General features: G+C 46.9%; 3 protein-coding genes across 3 annotated transcripts; all 3 read right to left on the minus strand.

The window, feature by feature from the left end:
* Nucleotides 1–545: 545 nt before the first annotated feature.
* Nucleotides 546–5564, minus strand: vgf (VGF nerve growth factor inducible). Its single transcript, XM_086013929.1, has 2 exons — nt 5194–5564; nt 546–4050 (listed from the first exon to the last, which is right to left on the minus strand). Exon 2 carries the CDS (start codon nt 4020–4022, stop codon nt 2280–2282), a length of 1743 nt encoding a protein of 580 aa, XP_085870055.1. The 5' UTR covers nt 4023–4050; nt 5194–5564; the 3' UTR covers nt 546–2279.
* A 574-nt stretch (nt 5565–6138) lies between these two features.
* ap1s1 (adaptor related protein complex 1 subunit sigma 1) lies at nt 6139–9888 on the minus strand. The gene is made up of 5 exons (XM_086024111.1): nt 9671–9888; nt 8719–8897; nt 8544–8652; nt 7894–8031; nt 6139–7773 (listed from the first exon to the last, which is right to left on the minus strand). Exons 1-5 carry the CDS (start codon nt 9671–9673, stop codon nt 7726–7728), a joined length of 477 nt encoding a protein of 158 aa, XP_085880237.1. The 5' UTR covers nt 9674–9888; the 3' UTR covers nt 6139–7725.
* A 785-nt stretch (nt 9889–10673) lies between these two features.
* LOC147150898 (cysteine and histidine-rich domain-containing protein 1) lies at nt 10674–15749 on the minus strand. Its single transcript, XM_086055118.1, has 10 exons — nt 15457–15749; nt 14366–14415; nt 14222–14278; nt 13972–14126; nt 13787–13890; nt 13239–13291; nt 13070–13140; nt 12884–12986; nt 12627–12809; nt 10674–11431 (listed from the first exon to the last, which is right to left on the minus strand). Exons 1-10 carry the CDS (start codon nt 15518–15520, stop codon nt 11003–11005), a joined length of 1269 nt encoding a protein of 422 aa, XP_085911244.1. The 5' UTR covers nt 15521–15749; the 3' UTR covers nt 10674–11002.
* Nucleotides 15750–15863: the final 114 nt, after the last annotated feature.

A 15863-nucleotide genomic window follows, 5' to 3' on the forward strand; every position in this document is an offset into this window, starting at 1 on the left:
ACTTCTTAGTAATCAAAACTATAAAATATTCATGTAAAAAAAAAAAAACATTAATGGCAACCGTGGGATTCAACCATGGAGAACTTGAGCCTCAGCTGCAGAAGGAATCCACTGCCAAGGGTTAGTACTTATTGTTTCTTTGCTTTAATAATAATAATAATAATAATAATGATAATAATAATAATAATAATAATAATAATAATATCAATCATAATAATAATAATAATAATAATAATAATAACTATAGAATAAGACCTGCTGCGTCCAAGTGAGCAGAAGGAGCCTGAATGAGGCAGGAGACGAGTGCTGGATGGCTGCAGTTGTGCCCGCAGAGGTGCAGTGATTCATGATGTCACATGCTGAGGACTGGGGTGACTCATCCACCAACATCCTCCCTCACGCAGCCGCTGCAGAGCAACACGTTCAACAATCGTGCACATGTGATTGCAGCACACAAATCTGCATTCACATCAGATGTGAACTCACGCAGATTAATTAGGGAGGGGAAAAAAACGGAGTAAATAGACACACAGTCTCCACAACAATTCTCTTGATTAAAAAAAAGTAGTGGACTTTATTGGTTTCTTTGTGTGTAGCAAAAGTAGTCATTGACATGCGCATACTTGCATATCCAGCAAACGCATGTTTATTAGACAATTACAACAAGGTACATCTAGAGAGGCCGTGTACAGGCAACAACAGTACATCACTCAAACAAGCATCTCAAGTTACGACAACATTGCTTCTGTCATCTTGAAGCCAATTTTTTTTTTAAATTCTTTTTCTTTGCTGCATTTGAATCTCCTCATAAAAGACATTGTAGATGCAAGTATACATAAACGTGCACTCCTTTATACGCAGATGCCCTCTTGATCTCATACAATTATCAGTTTAGTACAAATTGCAAAACTCCTTTGCTTGATTTGTTTTCATGACAGCGGTTGGGATAAATTTGGTGAGATTGTCGATGCCGTGACTCTTGCGGCATATTATGGCAACACAACAAATGTATTTTCCTCATCCCTCAGTGACGGATGGCCAATGAATTCAAAAATGTCCAGAGACCAAAGAGCAACGTGTGGCAACATTTCCCGCCTCACGTGTGAAGACGCAGTTGGGCCCGCTTGGAACAGTCCGCAATCATACGTGTTCTGAAGAAGCATCAGTCCAAGTGTGCTTACATTCCTCAAGTGGAGCTTGTGGATCATACAAATGACAAAAAAAATGGCCATTGAAACAAATGAATGTTAATGTCACAGTGACCTGTAAGGCAGTGGATATGTTATCAGCTGGTAAACAACTTCAACTGACAAATGCAGAATAGTGGCGATTGAGCGACCCAGTTTAAACATTACCAATTGGAATTCAATTCAAATTTGTTGTATGTACATCATAGAACGTCAGCAGAAAGATTTAGCATTTTATTTCGTGTTTTTTTTTTTTTTTTGGGGCCTTCAAACAAACACTTTGGATAACTGGAGCAAATAATAAGATAATGCCATAACAGTATGGTAACTTGACGTCATCTCAGCAGATTGTGAGTATATTTTAAAGAGTTTAATGCTATCGCTATGCGTTACATGTTTTTACCCCCTTGATGGATCAAAATCTGTGCTGGGCCAAATCCTCATCCCAATGCGCTGGGTCAAAATAACCCAGCATTGGCTCAGTCAGTTTTGGACCCAGTGCTGGGTTAGAAATTTCACCCGATTTGGGTTACTTTCTTGCAATTGTTAGAGTGTTTTATTTGGAGTCGGGTTTTGTCAGCAATCTGCCTCCTAGCAGATCTTGGCAGTAAAAGAAAATGAATGACATGTACACTTTGGCACTATAGCAACAAGGTAATTGAAGTTGTGCAAAGGGATGAGTCACTGGCGCCATTATAGAGCCGCCTCACGGCCCCCGCCATCAAATACTGTATGTCCTGTTCGGGATTGTTGTTTTGCTCTTTTGAAAGGCAGACTGGATACCCGATGCAAAATTGAACGCGCACATACGAGACCGTGTTGCGTCATTCGTTCCTGTGTATTCTTTTGGCCATGTGCTGTATTTGACTGCTGTGTGACTAGCAGCCCTCTTCCCCGCCGTTGTTCAAATGTCCGAATGCTTTGGGATCTTGGAGTTCAGAAGTGGTGCGTTTAAAGCCCTCCTGGAATGTCTTGAGTCACAATGGATCGAATGAGGCAAAGGATGTCAAAATAGAAACGCTCTGGTATCTCCCCGCCACTGGATCAGTTCACCTTCTCTTGCCCCGCCTCTCCTGGCTAGCTCGCCCGCTCTCAGTCCTGCACCTGCGGCCTTTTCGTGAGTAGCTGCTCAATGTATTTTTCCAGGTGCCCCTTACTGTCGGACAAGTATCCCCTTGGGGGTGGCCGGTAAAACTGCTCCTGTGGCATAGGGACTCTGGGAACGGCCAGTGGCCTCTGGGGGTACAAGGGGAGGCGGTATCTGGGATAGAAGGGCTTGCGCTGGAGCGCGGCTGGGGGCTTCCTCAAGCGGGGCTGCACCCAGTTGAGGTAGCGCGGTTTGGGCTGGAAGGCGTACGCGCCGTCTCGGGAGCGCTGGAGAAAGGCGTTTAAGGCCAGTTTGGGGCCGTAGTATCTGTACGTGGGCCGCGGCGGCGGGAAGTAGACTGGGTACAGGGAGGGCCGTGTGTAGGGATAGCGTGTCCAGACCCAGGGGTTCTGCTTCATGGGCTTCAGAGCTTTGGGCCACATGTACGGTTTGGGGAGCGGGTTTCTCCAGAATTCCTTGGACTCCTTTAGCCGGTTTTTAAGGTTAGGGAATGCTGGGGACGGTTGCTTGGAGACCGGGAAGCTGATTGGACCGTCCCTGGATTCCGGAAAGAAGCCGGGGGAGGACGCGGCAATTTGCGGCGTCACGTCCTTCTTCTTCTTCTTCTCCACATCACTGATGATATCCACCACGTCATCAGCGGGCAGGTGGAGCTTGCTGGAGATCTCGATCAGCTTGTCGATGGTCTGCGGGTCGATGTCGTCTTCCTCCTGGTCTTCCTCCGACCTCTTGTCTTCGGCGGCATTGGGGGACGGCGACTCGTACTTCCTGCCGCCGCCGTTCTGCTTGACCATGTAGCGCAGCAGCATGTCCGAGGCGATGTCAGCCAGCTTCTCCTCCTCCAGCTTGGCTCGTTGCACCTCGGCGGCCTGCCTCCTCATCTCCTCTTGCTCCGCTTTGGCCCGGGCCTCCTCTTCCTCGGGGCTCAACGCCTCCTCCTCCTCCTCCTCCTCCTCCTCTTCGGGCCGAGGCGTGTCGGTATCATCTTTGAAGTCGTCCAGGAAGTTACCTCTGAACGACGGAACGTTCAAGGCCTTCTGCGTCTCCTCTTGCCATTTCATTTTCTTCTTGGACAGCGCCACGTTGTTGACTTTGTTGAATGGGATGATGTCATTGTAGCTGCTGTAGCCCCGACTCTCCCTCTGGTTTGGCTCCAAATCCCCCGCCCTCTTTACGGCCGTGTCCAAGCGAGGAAATTCCTTCATCATGGTCTCCAGATTCTTTAGCTCCTCCGGGTTGAGCTGCTCCTCCTCGGCGCCTTGCTCGGGCGGCGCTTGCGTCTGGACCCGGACCGTCTGGCTGGTGGTGCGACTGCTCACCCTCTCGGTCATCCTCTCCTCCTCTTCCTCGGCTTTCTTCCTCTCCTCCCGCTCCTGGGCAGCCATCAGCAGTTCCAGCTTCAGTCGCCCGTCCCTGTCCCGCTCCTCTCCCTCGGGCTCGTCTGCAGCCACGTGGTCTTCCTCCCTCCTGCTCTCCGCCCGCGTGCGATTGAGCGCCCCCAGCAAGAGCGCCGCGAGCGTTTTGGGATCCACGTCGTCGAAGAGGTCCGCCTTCGCCGCTCTTTCGGCGATACGATCCCCATCGCCGCTCCGCGCGTCTCTCGAGAGTGCCGTCTCAGTAGGGATGACGCTCTGCGTGTCAGGGGCCGCGCTGGGGTCAGCGGAGGAGGGCCACGTCAGTAGAACCAGGAGGAGAAGGGCACTTGGGGTGTCGCGGGAACCCGTCATGGCCTCCGGTGAGCAGGTTGAGAAATACCTGGAGAAAATGGAAGCATATTTGAGACCCTATATTTCAGCCCCGGAAAGGGATAACAATTAATGTATTAATTAATTCCCAATAGTCTATTCTCTTCATTTTGAAGCATTTCTCACGGCTGAACTGCTTCCAGTTGTTGGAATTTTTTTTTTTTTTTTGTCCAATCGGATTTTAGCCTCGATGTGTCGCCATGTCATGTTTATCTGCCCCTGGCCTTCAGACGCGCTCACCTGACTTTGACTATATAAGACCATTTCTTGAACCAATTAGATTTCAAATCGGTCCTCACAGGGCCAGAGTGCTGGCTCTGGACGGCATCATCCTTCCGTTCTGATTGGTCGCTTGGCTTCTACAATTGCGACGTGGTGGAATTAGCGGGTGCATTTAGCATACAGTGTGCCAGCGATGTGAAAATGTCACAGTAAAGTGCTGCAGTCCTGCTGCTCGCCTTCCCTGGCACGGTGTCAACAGACAGGGACACAGCCCAGCGCTGATTGGCCGAGAGGAGCGCTGACACTGGCCACTTCATTAAGGACACCTGCCCATTCTTAAGCGGCACTCCGGCACCACACTAACAAACAATTCCCAGTCGTACTAAAAATGAGCATGATCGATGTGCCGGCGGCATTTTTGATGCATGCCGTGCCAAACGCACATGATAAGGTCATTGCGGTTAAAAAGGAAAAATAAATGCAAAAAAAAAAAAAAAAATCCTCAATTGCAGATTTTTATTTATATATGATGTAAATAAATATATATATACAGGATAATTGCATCTCAGCTTTTCAATAAATGAACAATTAGGATGTATTTATTCGCTTTGGCGAGGGTGAAGGGGAGGCAGTTATACCTCACTGAGTGGGGTTATTTTTGACAAAGGTGGGGGGAGTCATGGTGATAATAGCTTGGCTCTGACGATAACAGTGATGAAGGCGATGATGGTGATGATGACAACAGACATCTGATGTGTGCAGTATGAACAACGCAGCTTTGAACTCTCATTATCGACAAAATATGAGTCAGATTTGCACACAGACAGCATTCCAGTTCCTCATTCAACTTCTTTTCATTCTTGCCACTTTGTCACACAGTCAAATTGCAAAGAGTTGGTGTTTCTAATTATGAAAAGAAGTTGAGACTCACTTGAGGTGGGAGCACTGTGGGGGGATTCCAGCCTCCGCTCCTGGGTACGTCACAGTCTTGTTGTCACGCTTCACAGCACACTTCCTCGTGTCTGGGGGTGGGTGAGTGTCTTTCGTTTCTCGCTGTGTGTTCTCGTTGTTTTCCCTTTTGTCTTTTTGTCTTCCTTGGTCTTCTATTGGAATCTCCTCTTTTATTTGCCCTCGACTTGCTTGGATTCCAGAGCCGGGATTCCTCGTCTCCCCGCTCGGTGCGTCTTGTTTTCAGCACCGCGGACAGCACCAGGGCTTCTTATACCCGCCCACTCGGCCCACGTGACACATTGCGTCAAGAGCCCCTATTGACGTCACCGGTCTGGGTTCCATTCATAAGGAATTTCTGCACCCACTTGTCGCCCCCGCCCCCGCCCCCGCCCCCGCCCTCGCCCTCCGGCCAGATCAATGAGCTGCGGTGCTGCTGATCAATGAATTTGTAGCGAAAGCACAATCATTAAAAGAGAGAGAAAAAAAAAAATATATATATATATATATAAAAATATAAATATACAAATAATTTTTATTTATTTATTCCCCCCCCCCACACACAGGGATGGAAAGGGAGGAATACAAACGTATGTCGAGTTGTACTTAATTTCATCTTTTAAATATCATTTTCAGATAACCATAGCAGATAACTTCAGCAATGACAAAAATGTCAAAAAAATAGTGAGACAGAAATGGGCAGCAAATTTCTTGAGAACGTTTCTGTTGTGTTGAGTATGAACAAAACATTTGCATTTATTCTTTCAGAATGGTTTGTTTACAAACTTTTGTGAGCAGGAAATTACCTGCCATAGTTACCTGAAAATAGATATCTTTTAAAAAGTGCACTCAAACACACACACTTACCCCCTCCAAAAAAACACACCTGCAAACATCCAACCAAAAACACACACAGGCAAATATACAATTAGCTTGAAATCTTTTATTCGACTGTTATAAAATTGCTTTCACAAATTTGTTAAAACATCAAAGAGATCCAAGGAGCCCATTTATGTGTTTCCATAAACAGCTTGTTTCTTTCCAATATCTTGCAGGGGTTCATTTCAAACACAACAATTACTACACCCCCCCCCCCCCCCCCAAAAACACATTTGCATAACCTAAGTCAAATCAAGAAATGGAGTTCTTCAAACAGGCACGCAGACAAAATAAAGCTGTCGACCAACACATGCACACAGCCGCGCTGCTTACCGAAAGTCGCTTTAAATCAAGCCAAGAAAAATAAATACTTTTTTTTTTAAAAAGCAAGCCAGCATCCCAACATTAGAGAACCCTCTATACACATTCAAGAACAGTAGAATCATTTTTTACCTGTCTCGCCTGCAAAAAGCAGCCCAAAAAAAGCAATTAATCGAGTGCAGCAAGATGCAAAGCAAAGTGAAAAAGCAGAACTCGCCAAATGTGGAAGAAAGCTCCAGCGTTGTGCTCAAACAAACTTTTCCAAGTACATGAGCTTGTTGTTTCAAAGATTTTCAAACAATGAGGATCGGAGCGAGGCGCAGGCCCAATGCCACTCGGGGGCTTGCTCCCCTCAAAAAGAACATTCCAGAGTGGCCGCGAGCTTGCTCATACAAAGAGTCAGCATTTCAATTGCTACACGCTCCAAAATGCTAGCTTGTGTCCCGAACCCACTCGCTGGGTAGCTGTGCATTATCAGCAGGTTGGGTTACTTTTACCCAAGGTTGGGTTCGTGTGATTGACCCAGCAGACTGAATCAAATCTTTAACCCAATGCACAGGGTATAAATATTCCAGCACTAGCTCGGTCCCTTTTAGACCCAGCGCTGGGTTAGCTAGCCAGCATCACCCAGTTTGGGTTACTTTGGACCCAGCAGCTTTAAGAGTGCGTCGGACTCCCTTTAACATCACACGTGCGTCACCCGATTGGACGACAAAAGCTGATGATGTCATGTCGCAGTCACAGCGTAGTGGCAATAATTCCGGCAGTGATGTTCAACATCTTTGGTCCCTTGTTCCCAACAGACGCTTGATTAGGCACACCCATTAGCCGCCGACACTTCCTTCGCCTAAAAACGCCGCCGCGTGTGGAGCGACTCAAATGGAAAAAGCGGCTACAGACGCAAATCGTCTCCTTAGTACCTACCCGAAAAGTGCCGTTGTTGTCCCCTAACGTCAGACTGCGTCTCGCTGCCGAGCGACGCACACGAGCGTACACATATGTCGGAATCGGGACACGCAAGCAAACCGCTTTTGGTCTCGTCGTATTGGAGATATCATCACAATTTGCATTTTCTCTACTCACGTGGATCCACACTTGCGGATCACTCATACAAATAGAAATACACACAGACAAACCGTGTGTGCACTGTGTCACACAAACACGCACCCACGCGCACACACACACACACACACACACACACAAACACACACCAGTGGGCGTGTCGACGCGAGGCTCGTACCCGCGCGGTGCATCACAGTCCCCGAGCCACGTAAGACGCACACAAGCAGCGTTCAGTCGCATGGGCGCGCGTCCGCTACGCCAAGCCCATCTCCTCCAGCACGCTCCTGGGCGACTCGTCTTCCTGCGTGGCCGGAACCGCCAACGCAGCGGCAGCAGCAACAAGAAAAAAAGAAAAAAAAGAAGACGCGCGTTACGGTCATGACCGGCACGGCCGAGCGGAGTGTGAAGTGAGCAAGAGGACCTCCTGCAGGATGTCGGCTTGCTCGATAGCTTTGAGGACGCTCTTCTTGGACGTGTCCTGGATCTCTCCTCCCATCAGGAACTCGTCCAGGATGAAGTAGGCCTTCTCAAAGTTGAAGATGATGTCCAGTTCGCACACCTGAGCAACGAAGTGCACGCACGCGCACACCGTCAACAGCACGGCGAAAATGCAGGACAAACACACACAGGCTACACGAGCAAACAAACACACACACAAGATACACACAAAACACACAAGGTACACACCCTACACAAACACACAGCTACTCACACACGCACATGGGCTACACAAAAAACAAATACAGAGGCTATACACACACACAACATAAATACACACGGGCTACACAAATTCACAAGTGGGACACACATGGACAAACAGGCTACCTAAACACACACACGTGCGTGTGCATACAGGCACACGCAATGCATGCGTACACACAAATTCTCAAAAAGTACACACACACACAAAATCCCCCCCAAAAACAGCTTACTCACATAAACACACACGCGCATGGGCTACACAAATTCACGCACCAGGTACGGCACACGTGCACGCGTGCGTACACAAGCACAATTCATGCACAGCCCCACAGAAACACGCGCGCACAAGGACGCAGCCGTGCGACTCACGCTGCCAAAGTATTTGTCCAAGAGCTCGACAAAGCGGTGGATGATTTCCAGCGTGATGAGCTCGTTGTCGTGCTCCTCCACGGCGCAGCAGAAGTACAAGCTGGCGTACCTGCACACAAGGCGGACGGCCTTTTGCTCGCCATGTCGCTTGTCGCACTTCAAGCACCTTTGCTACCTCTTGTAGACAATCTTGAGGTCCCTCCACTCCAGGAAGCTGCACATCTTGGGCTTGCGGGCCAGCACCATCTGCATCAGCTCCCTGACCATCTTCTTCTTGTCGCGCTCGGCCGTGGCCGTGTACCACTTCTGCAGACGCAGCTTGCCCTGCCGACTGAACAGCAGCATGAAGCGCATCTGGGGAGGAGGAAGAGGCTCCGCGTGAGTGCACTTTGCTCGGGTTGCATTGCGGCCAATCAGACGCTCCACTGTGAACGGGGGCTGACAAGCAAAGGCATCGTTCAACACGGCACGCTTTCTCATTTGTTTCCCAACGTTCATGGCCATTTGTGGCGCTGCTCCTGGTGAGCCCGCCTTGGCCACCTGGAGGCAGTATAAGACAGAATGGCACAGTGTTTGAAACGTCTCGACTCCTCTCAGCTCATCAGAGCAGCACTAATGATAGCCATTCTACTCGTAAGTCAAGTCACCACTGGAGTCTCACGCGTTTTTTTTTTCTTTTTGGGACGACAAAAATCTATTTGCTGATGGGTGTGAATGAGCAAATGTATACAACTCGACTGGATTTTTTTCCCTCTTGTATCTACTTCCCCGAAACTTGAACTGACATATGTGACTCACATTGTCAAATGAGTTTCCAAAAGAACAAGATCGACATTTCCAGTGGCAAAAAGCTTCCATTGCCACTTTCATTGTTGACACTGACGACAGCCTGGAGCTTTCACGCCCAGCAAGTCGAGGTGGCTTCAACTTCAAAGCGGACTGCTTCACTCGTGACCGCAAAACGTCCAGGAGAAAACACTGCTGCGTGCTTCCGAGCAACTATTTCCCAACTCCTGCAGCCAGGTGAGGCTAGATCAGGTGGGTGGGGAGCCACTTCCTGAAACCTTCCACCTCCCTAGCATTAGCTAAGCACCTACTGTCGCCTCGTATTAAAACGGACAACTTACCATTTTCCTAATGTTTTGGATCGACACCGCGAAGTTTGCGACCAACACCGCCTCGAAAAGTACCCCACGGGGTAATTCGCTCACGCTGCGTTCAGTGTTGACACTTGTTCATGTCTGCCAGGTAGGTCAGGTAGTGTGTGAGGCGAACACACAGCGCAGCACGGCCAAATCATCGGCTGTTTCACCAAGCAGGCTTAAACCCCACTGAGCATGCGCAGCCTTCTTCACATCTTCAAAAGCGGTTGGGGACTCGACAAGGCAATACACGATCCCCATCTGCTGGACACGTTTAGTACTACATGCTACGTGGTTTGCTAATATTGGAGAGGGATCTCCGACCAGGATTCCGTTGGAGTGGAAAATTGCACATTTAGCGAGTTAGCGCCAGGGATGAAATGGACAATTCCGAATATCCGGGCATTTCTGTTAATACCCACGATGCAACGCGTCTTAGTCGGTGAAAACAACCCACCGTATTGTATTGCGTTGTGTTTTGCCTTGGATATCCCAACCATAACACAATGGAAACTAAATTATCATTCCATATTACAGTCGCAGGGATCCAAGCGACACGTTTCGAGCAACTCGAACGTCATTATTTACTTCTGTTCCTTTCTCATATGCTAACACATAGCCACTTAGGCAATTCCTGTTAGGTCTTTCACAATAAAACACTATGTACTTAAAACAGCTTATATCGCATTTACTGTGTGGACCGTGAACGTCGGAGAAAGTGGGTAAAAGGAGTGAAGAAAGTGGGTCTGCTCTCGACTCTAGACGGTTCGAAATAGATGCTAACCAAGACCGCAGTGCTTTGTGGTGAGCACTTAAATGGTATGATTCGTTCTCGATTGAGATAAAAATCACACTTTTGCCTCTGCAGGGAGATTGTTATAATAGTAGTCAAACGACATAGTTAACTATAATAACTTTGGTTAGCACAGCAAAGCCACAACGCTGGACTAATTTCTTTATTTAATGGTTATTATGGAATTTTAGTTGCAATTGTTAATTTGTACAGAAAAAAAGGTCAACATTACGTTAAAACGTGAAATTGATTACTACATACCGTGAAATTGTTTTTTCCCCCGGTGTGGCAGTAATTATGCTTCCATGGATGATCAAATAGGTTAATTACAATTAAAATAAGTGTTAATCAACATTAAACAACTATTTGTGAATTACTACATACTGTGACACAACTACACGAATGCAATGTTTTATTGGATGTAAACTTACATTTTAGCATAAAAATCATTTTGAGGTTTGTGACTGAGCATTTTGGGGGTATAATATCAACCTTTAGCATGTTTCTTGCACTCTTGGGAGGTTTCATTCCAGTTCGGGCATTTCTTCATATCCTTCCTCTTCCTGCTGCCTCTTCAGCTCCTCCAGCTTCTCCTCGGCCTGCCTCCTGTGCTCCACGGCCCTCCTCATCTCCTCCTCCACCTCTTTCCTCTTGACATTCTGAACCTCTTCCACGTCGGCCCGTGGTTGGCCTGGGTCCGCCCCCACTTGCGTGTTCTTCGGCGCCGTGTCGTTGGCCCACTCCTCGTCCGAGTCGCTGATGTCATCGTCATCGATGTCCCAGTCGGGACGTTGCGACTCTGGGGTATCGTCGGGCTCGTCGGCCGCGGGCTCCGTCTCGGGCTTGTAGTTGGGGTCCTCCAGTTTGCCCCACGCCACCCGGTCGGCTTTGCGGAGGGCGATCTCCACTTTCGATGGGACCATGTTGACGACGCTCTGCTGGACACTGATGACCTGAGGGAGGCAACGGGGAGGATCACAGGATGCATTAGTAAACTTTGAAATCATTTTGACTGAATTTTTACTCTTTTACTTATTCACTTCCTTTTAAAAGTAAATTAGTTACTTTACTGATGACTTGATTTTAAATCGAGAAGATACCGAAAACCCTGCTTAACAAAAATGTCACCCGTTTTTCCCACGAAATTGAAAGTGTATTTTTAACAGTGACATTCAAGAAGAGTTTGTTTTTATTAAAAGTAAAATAAAGGCAACCTTTTTGTCTTACCATAATGAACCATTCTTTCTTTTTTCTTTTGTGGATTTCACTTCACATAAATGGGCTAATTGTTTTTAATATATATGTTTTGAAGGCATTTTTTCCAGACTTTCTTTTTCATAAAATATATGATAAGGCAGTCTTTTTTACTTTATATATTTAACTATTAATGTTGTGATGTACATTGTTTATGAATGTAACGATGTATAATATACATTTGGGGGGCCTCCTGCAGTCACACAATCTGGCGGGGCTTTCTCTTAAAACTTGAATGTATACTATGATGTAATGCATTTTTTTTTCTTTTTTATGTGTTCTTGAACACAAACTGAAAATATGGATTCTTTCCAGCTTGAAAACACAAATCTCTCTCTCTTCCATTGCCATTTATTGTACGCAATATAGTACGGACACGTGAGTCGTCAATGCGCCGAAAATGTGACAACGCATGCATGACGACACACCCGCAGACGGGAATGTGAAATTCAAGTCGTCCACAATGCTTTACTATGTTCAAGATAAAAAATGGCAGAGTTTCCCTTTTTTTTTTTTTTTTTCCTCTTTCGCTCCATAAACGTACAGTCATCTGCTGAGTGCCTTTACCGAGTACTGTGGAGTAAGGAATCAGGCGTACTCGTGTATGTTATTATTAAGTATGTTTTCTTGCTGTCCGCGGCTGAGATGTCTCCTTCAAGTAGAAGTCACATATATATTACATAGTAGCGTTTTGTGCCATCTAAAGAATTACTGTAGTCTGATTACTTGCCCGGAAAAAGTAACGCATTAGATTAGTGGAAAACGTGCCCATTTTGGATTAGCGTGTTACCATCATCCCTTTTAGGGACGCAAAAAGCCATCTGGGATTACAATTTGCTGTTGACCAGTGTTATGGACAATATGAGTCGTGATAGCAATTTAGCATTCACGCACCCCCCAAAGGTGGAAGTCCCTCTTGAAGATCTTGTCGCTCTCAAACTGGATGTGGCAGGAGATCACCGTCCCGTTGGCCTCGATGCAGCTGAACTCGGCGTTGGCGTTCTTGGCATAGATGGTCACCACAACGCTGTTTGGCGTCTGGTGCCAGTCGTGTCGACACGCCACCTTCTTCTTGTCCTGTCAGCGCGCGCAAAAACACGTACGCTCACGGATCCGGCCACAATCTTTTCACATCTCGCCTTGTGACAGACCTGCTTCGGGACCCAACGGTGTTTTCCGGCCGTGCAGCCCTTCTGGTCCAGGAAGGCGTTGAAGTCCATGGTCCTGATGCAGCAGCAGCTCCAGTACTTGTAACTGAGGACGGAAAATCACACACGCACCATCAGCCGGGATGATCCTGAGCGCACACTTTTGACACTTTTCGCTTAATGCGGTACCCTTCATGGAAGACCGGCGCACCAGGGTGGTGCGTGCAGACCTCCAGGTCAGTTTCTGGGCCCTGATAGACCTGAGCACACAATCATTTCTGGAGACGGATTCTCAAAGTGTGGCAGTCGTGTCCTGACAGCGGCTTTTGTAGGGTCGCACAAAAAAAGGCTGACTTACTGTTTTGCATCCTGAATTCTTGCATCTCGTGCCTTGAACCACACCTTGGCTCTCTGGCATAACACAGAAAAAAGAAAAATATGTATTCAAAAGTTACTCTACACTTAGTATTTTCTTTCAAGTATCTTTCAGACAACATTACATTTTTTAGGCTGTGTAGTTTCACCAATCGACTTTGGAAGAGCGGCTGCAGTTTTCTATCCGTGACACTGTTTTAACGCATAGTACAATTGACACCTTACATGGGTAATTTCTCAAAACAGGATGTGTTTATGAAAATTCAATGCAGCAGTAGCGGCTCGCTACTACCGCTAACCACAGCTGGGCATTTGACCAAAACTTGAGCGTCCGTTATTCGTCATCCGTCTGCAGCGTGGGTACCCTACCGCCGTCCGTCATTTGAATTTATTTCCGAAAGAAAAAAAATACACCCGTCTATAGGCCGTTCCGGCTTTAAATGGCCGTCCGTCGGTGAGTTCGACTAAACTTTCAGGGACTGCTGACAAAAACGGCAAAGCCTTCCCATTTCTCTGATGGACGCCTCATACCTTTCTTCTCCTTTTCAGCCCTCTCGTTCATGTCCAGTTTTTGCAGCTCCTTCGCCAGGGACGGCGCCACTTTGAAGGGCAATTTGGTCTTGGGTTCTTCGGAACTGTCCATGCGCAGCAGATTTTATGTTTCAAAAGTAGGCAACAGCATTTTTTCCTACAGCATTCCTTGCCACACGACCCACCTTGGTCTCTCTCGCTTCAGCTTCTCAGAAGATTTGGGTCCCTGGTAGATGATCTCCTGGCCGTTGGCATTTTTGCTGCCAGCTTTGTCAGACGACACCTCTGGTAACAGAGGTTCGCACGGCTTTTCGTTGCTGTGGTGCCCGCTGGTGCAACCCTGGCAAGCGAAAAAAAAAAAAAACAACAACAAAAAAAAAAAACCCCAAACAACTCTTAGGTCATAATGTCAAAAGCAGCCGTTAAGACTTTTACCTTGATGGAGAGAAATTCAGAGAAGTCAGTCGTCCTCTTGCGGCAGCACGACCAACCCTGAAGGAAGCAGTTACATTATGGAAATGTTTTGTCATTTATTTATTCATTTTTTTTGCTGTTTGGTCACACCGTGACAAGCGTTACCTTCAGAGCATCGTGGAAGATGGGGATTCCGGGATGGAAGAGGCAAGAATCTTTGGAAAGGGTGAGAACAATTGAGGATACCGCAAATATGTCCAAACTGACTCAGTAAGCCGCAGTAATATGAGTCATTTTTTCACAGAGGATAAGGAATATATATACACCTGTTAGTATGTATGTGAACCAACTGCTTGCTGCACTGTGTGTTGAACGATATGTTGACTAAAGTGTCAAATAAATGGTTAAATCGCTCAGTTTATTGCGGTTCTTATTGTTAACAGTGGTGCCAGTTACCTTGAAAAAGTAACTTACATGACTGATGATTTGACTTTAAAAGTAACTAAGATTACTAGTTACTTTAGTTACATTCAACAGATGCAGACAACCCCGCTTAACATAAAATTGACAACCGGCCTGACCAATACTTAATCGGAAGTACATTTTGAACAGTAACGTTTAAGAATAGAACAGTTTTTTTTAATTAAACAATCTTTTTTCATCTATTTTCAATGCAGTTGTTTGCTGTGTGTCTACCTAGGAATGGGGTGTGCTCCTGTATTTTATGATTTGTTAATTAGTTTAGTTCCATGTACATGCGTGATGGGAAAATTGTGACTGAAAAATCCGGGACTGCTATTCACGTGTTGTCAAATGTCACTCACTGCTGCACCCTAGAGGGAGTTAAAAGCACTACCACTTGAGTGAATGAATGGTGAGTTTTCCGTAAACTGCTTGCCAAAATCGCTAAACAGTAACGAATTTTGACCTTGCAAAGTAACTGTAATCAGATTACTTCACTGAGAAAAGTAACGCATTTGATTAGTCATTACGTGAAAAAATTAAAAGAACTATTAGAGTAACGCGTTACCGGCATCACCGCTGGTTAGATTAGGCTAAGCAACTGGTTGTCTTCCCACACACACACAACATAATTCTTGAAGGTTTAACTTGGCAGCAAACGTTAACCGGGACTGCCTGGAGTCAAATAAAGATTTTCCTCACTGGTCATCAGTTGAACAAGAATGAACATCAACTTCACGTGGATCCACACACACACACACATTCATGCCGAATCTCTCAAGAGACATACTCACCGTCCTTGTTGTTGTCTGCGTCAAATTTCTGCCCGCAGCCTTTGTTGTAGCACAGCAGCGCCATGTCGACCCGTCCGCCGTGCCAACCCCCGCCACCCGGGTGCCTCCGATTTCCTCCGACCAGGAGAGATCCAGAAGGCCAAAGGGAGGCGCTCCCTAGGGACACTTGTCTTTCAGACTGGGAGCAAGACAAAAATAGCAGCTCGCCTCTCTCCTGTCGCACACTACAGCTGTTGAGGTTTATCTGCAGGCTGGTGGGTGGGACATTCCTGGGGAACTTGGGGGGGGGGGGGTGGGCTTGGGGGGTCAGCTGTCACTTTGGCCCCGGAAACTCCGAGACTTTGGCTGGCCTGACACAAAGTTAACGAGTCTATAAATCGCATGCGATAGCGAAAGGATGAAGACGA

Source organism: Filicampus tigris, chromosome 2 (genome assembly GCF_054856515.1).
Source record: "Filicampus tigris isolate MCC_2025a chromosome 2, RoL_Ftig_1.0, whole genome shotgun sequence".
Lineage (NCBI taxonomy): Eukaryota > Metazoa > Chordata > Actinopteri > Syngnathiformes > Syngnathidae > Filicampus > Filicampus tigris.

Excerpts from the sequence above, each read along its gene's own strand:
- ap1s1 (XM_086024111.1), bottom strand. Across the intron at positions 8,653-8,718 it reads CTCAAGATTGTCTACAAGAG|GTACGCCAGCTTGTACTTCT; the intron begins GTAGCAAAGGTG and ends CCTTGTGTGCAG. Across the intron at positions 7,774-7,893 it reads AAGCCGACATCCTGCAGGAG|GAAGACGAGTCGCCCAGGAG; the intron begins GTCCTCTTGCTC and ends CCGGCCACGCAG.
- vgf (XM_086013929.1), bottom strand. The coding sequence starts at position 4,022 with ATGACGGGTTCCCGCGACACCCCAAGTGCCCTTCTCCTCCTGGTTCTA.
- LOC147150898 (XM_086055118.1), bottom strand. The coding sequence starts at position 15,520 with ATGGCGCTGCTGTGCTACAACAAAGGCTGCGGGCAGAAATTTGACGCA. Across the intron at positions 14,416-15,456 it reads CGCAGACAACAACAAGGACG|ATTCTTGCCTCTTCCATCCC; the intron begins GTGAGTATGTCT and ends CCCTTTCCAAAG. Across the intron at positions 14,279-14,365 it reads TCTTCCACGATGCTCTGAAG|GGTTGGTCGTGCTGCCGCAA; the intron begins GTAACGCTTGTC and ends TGCTTCCTTCAG.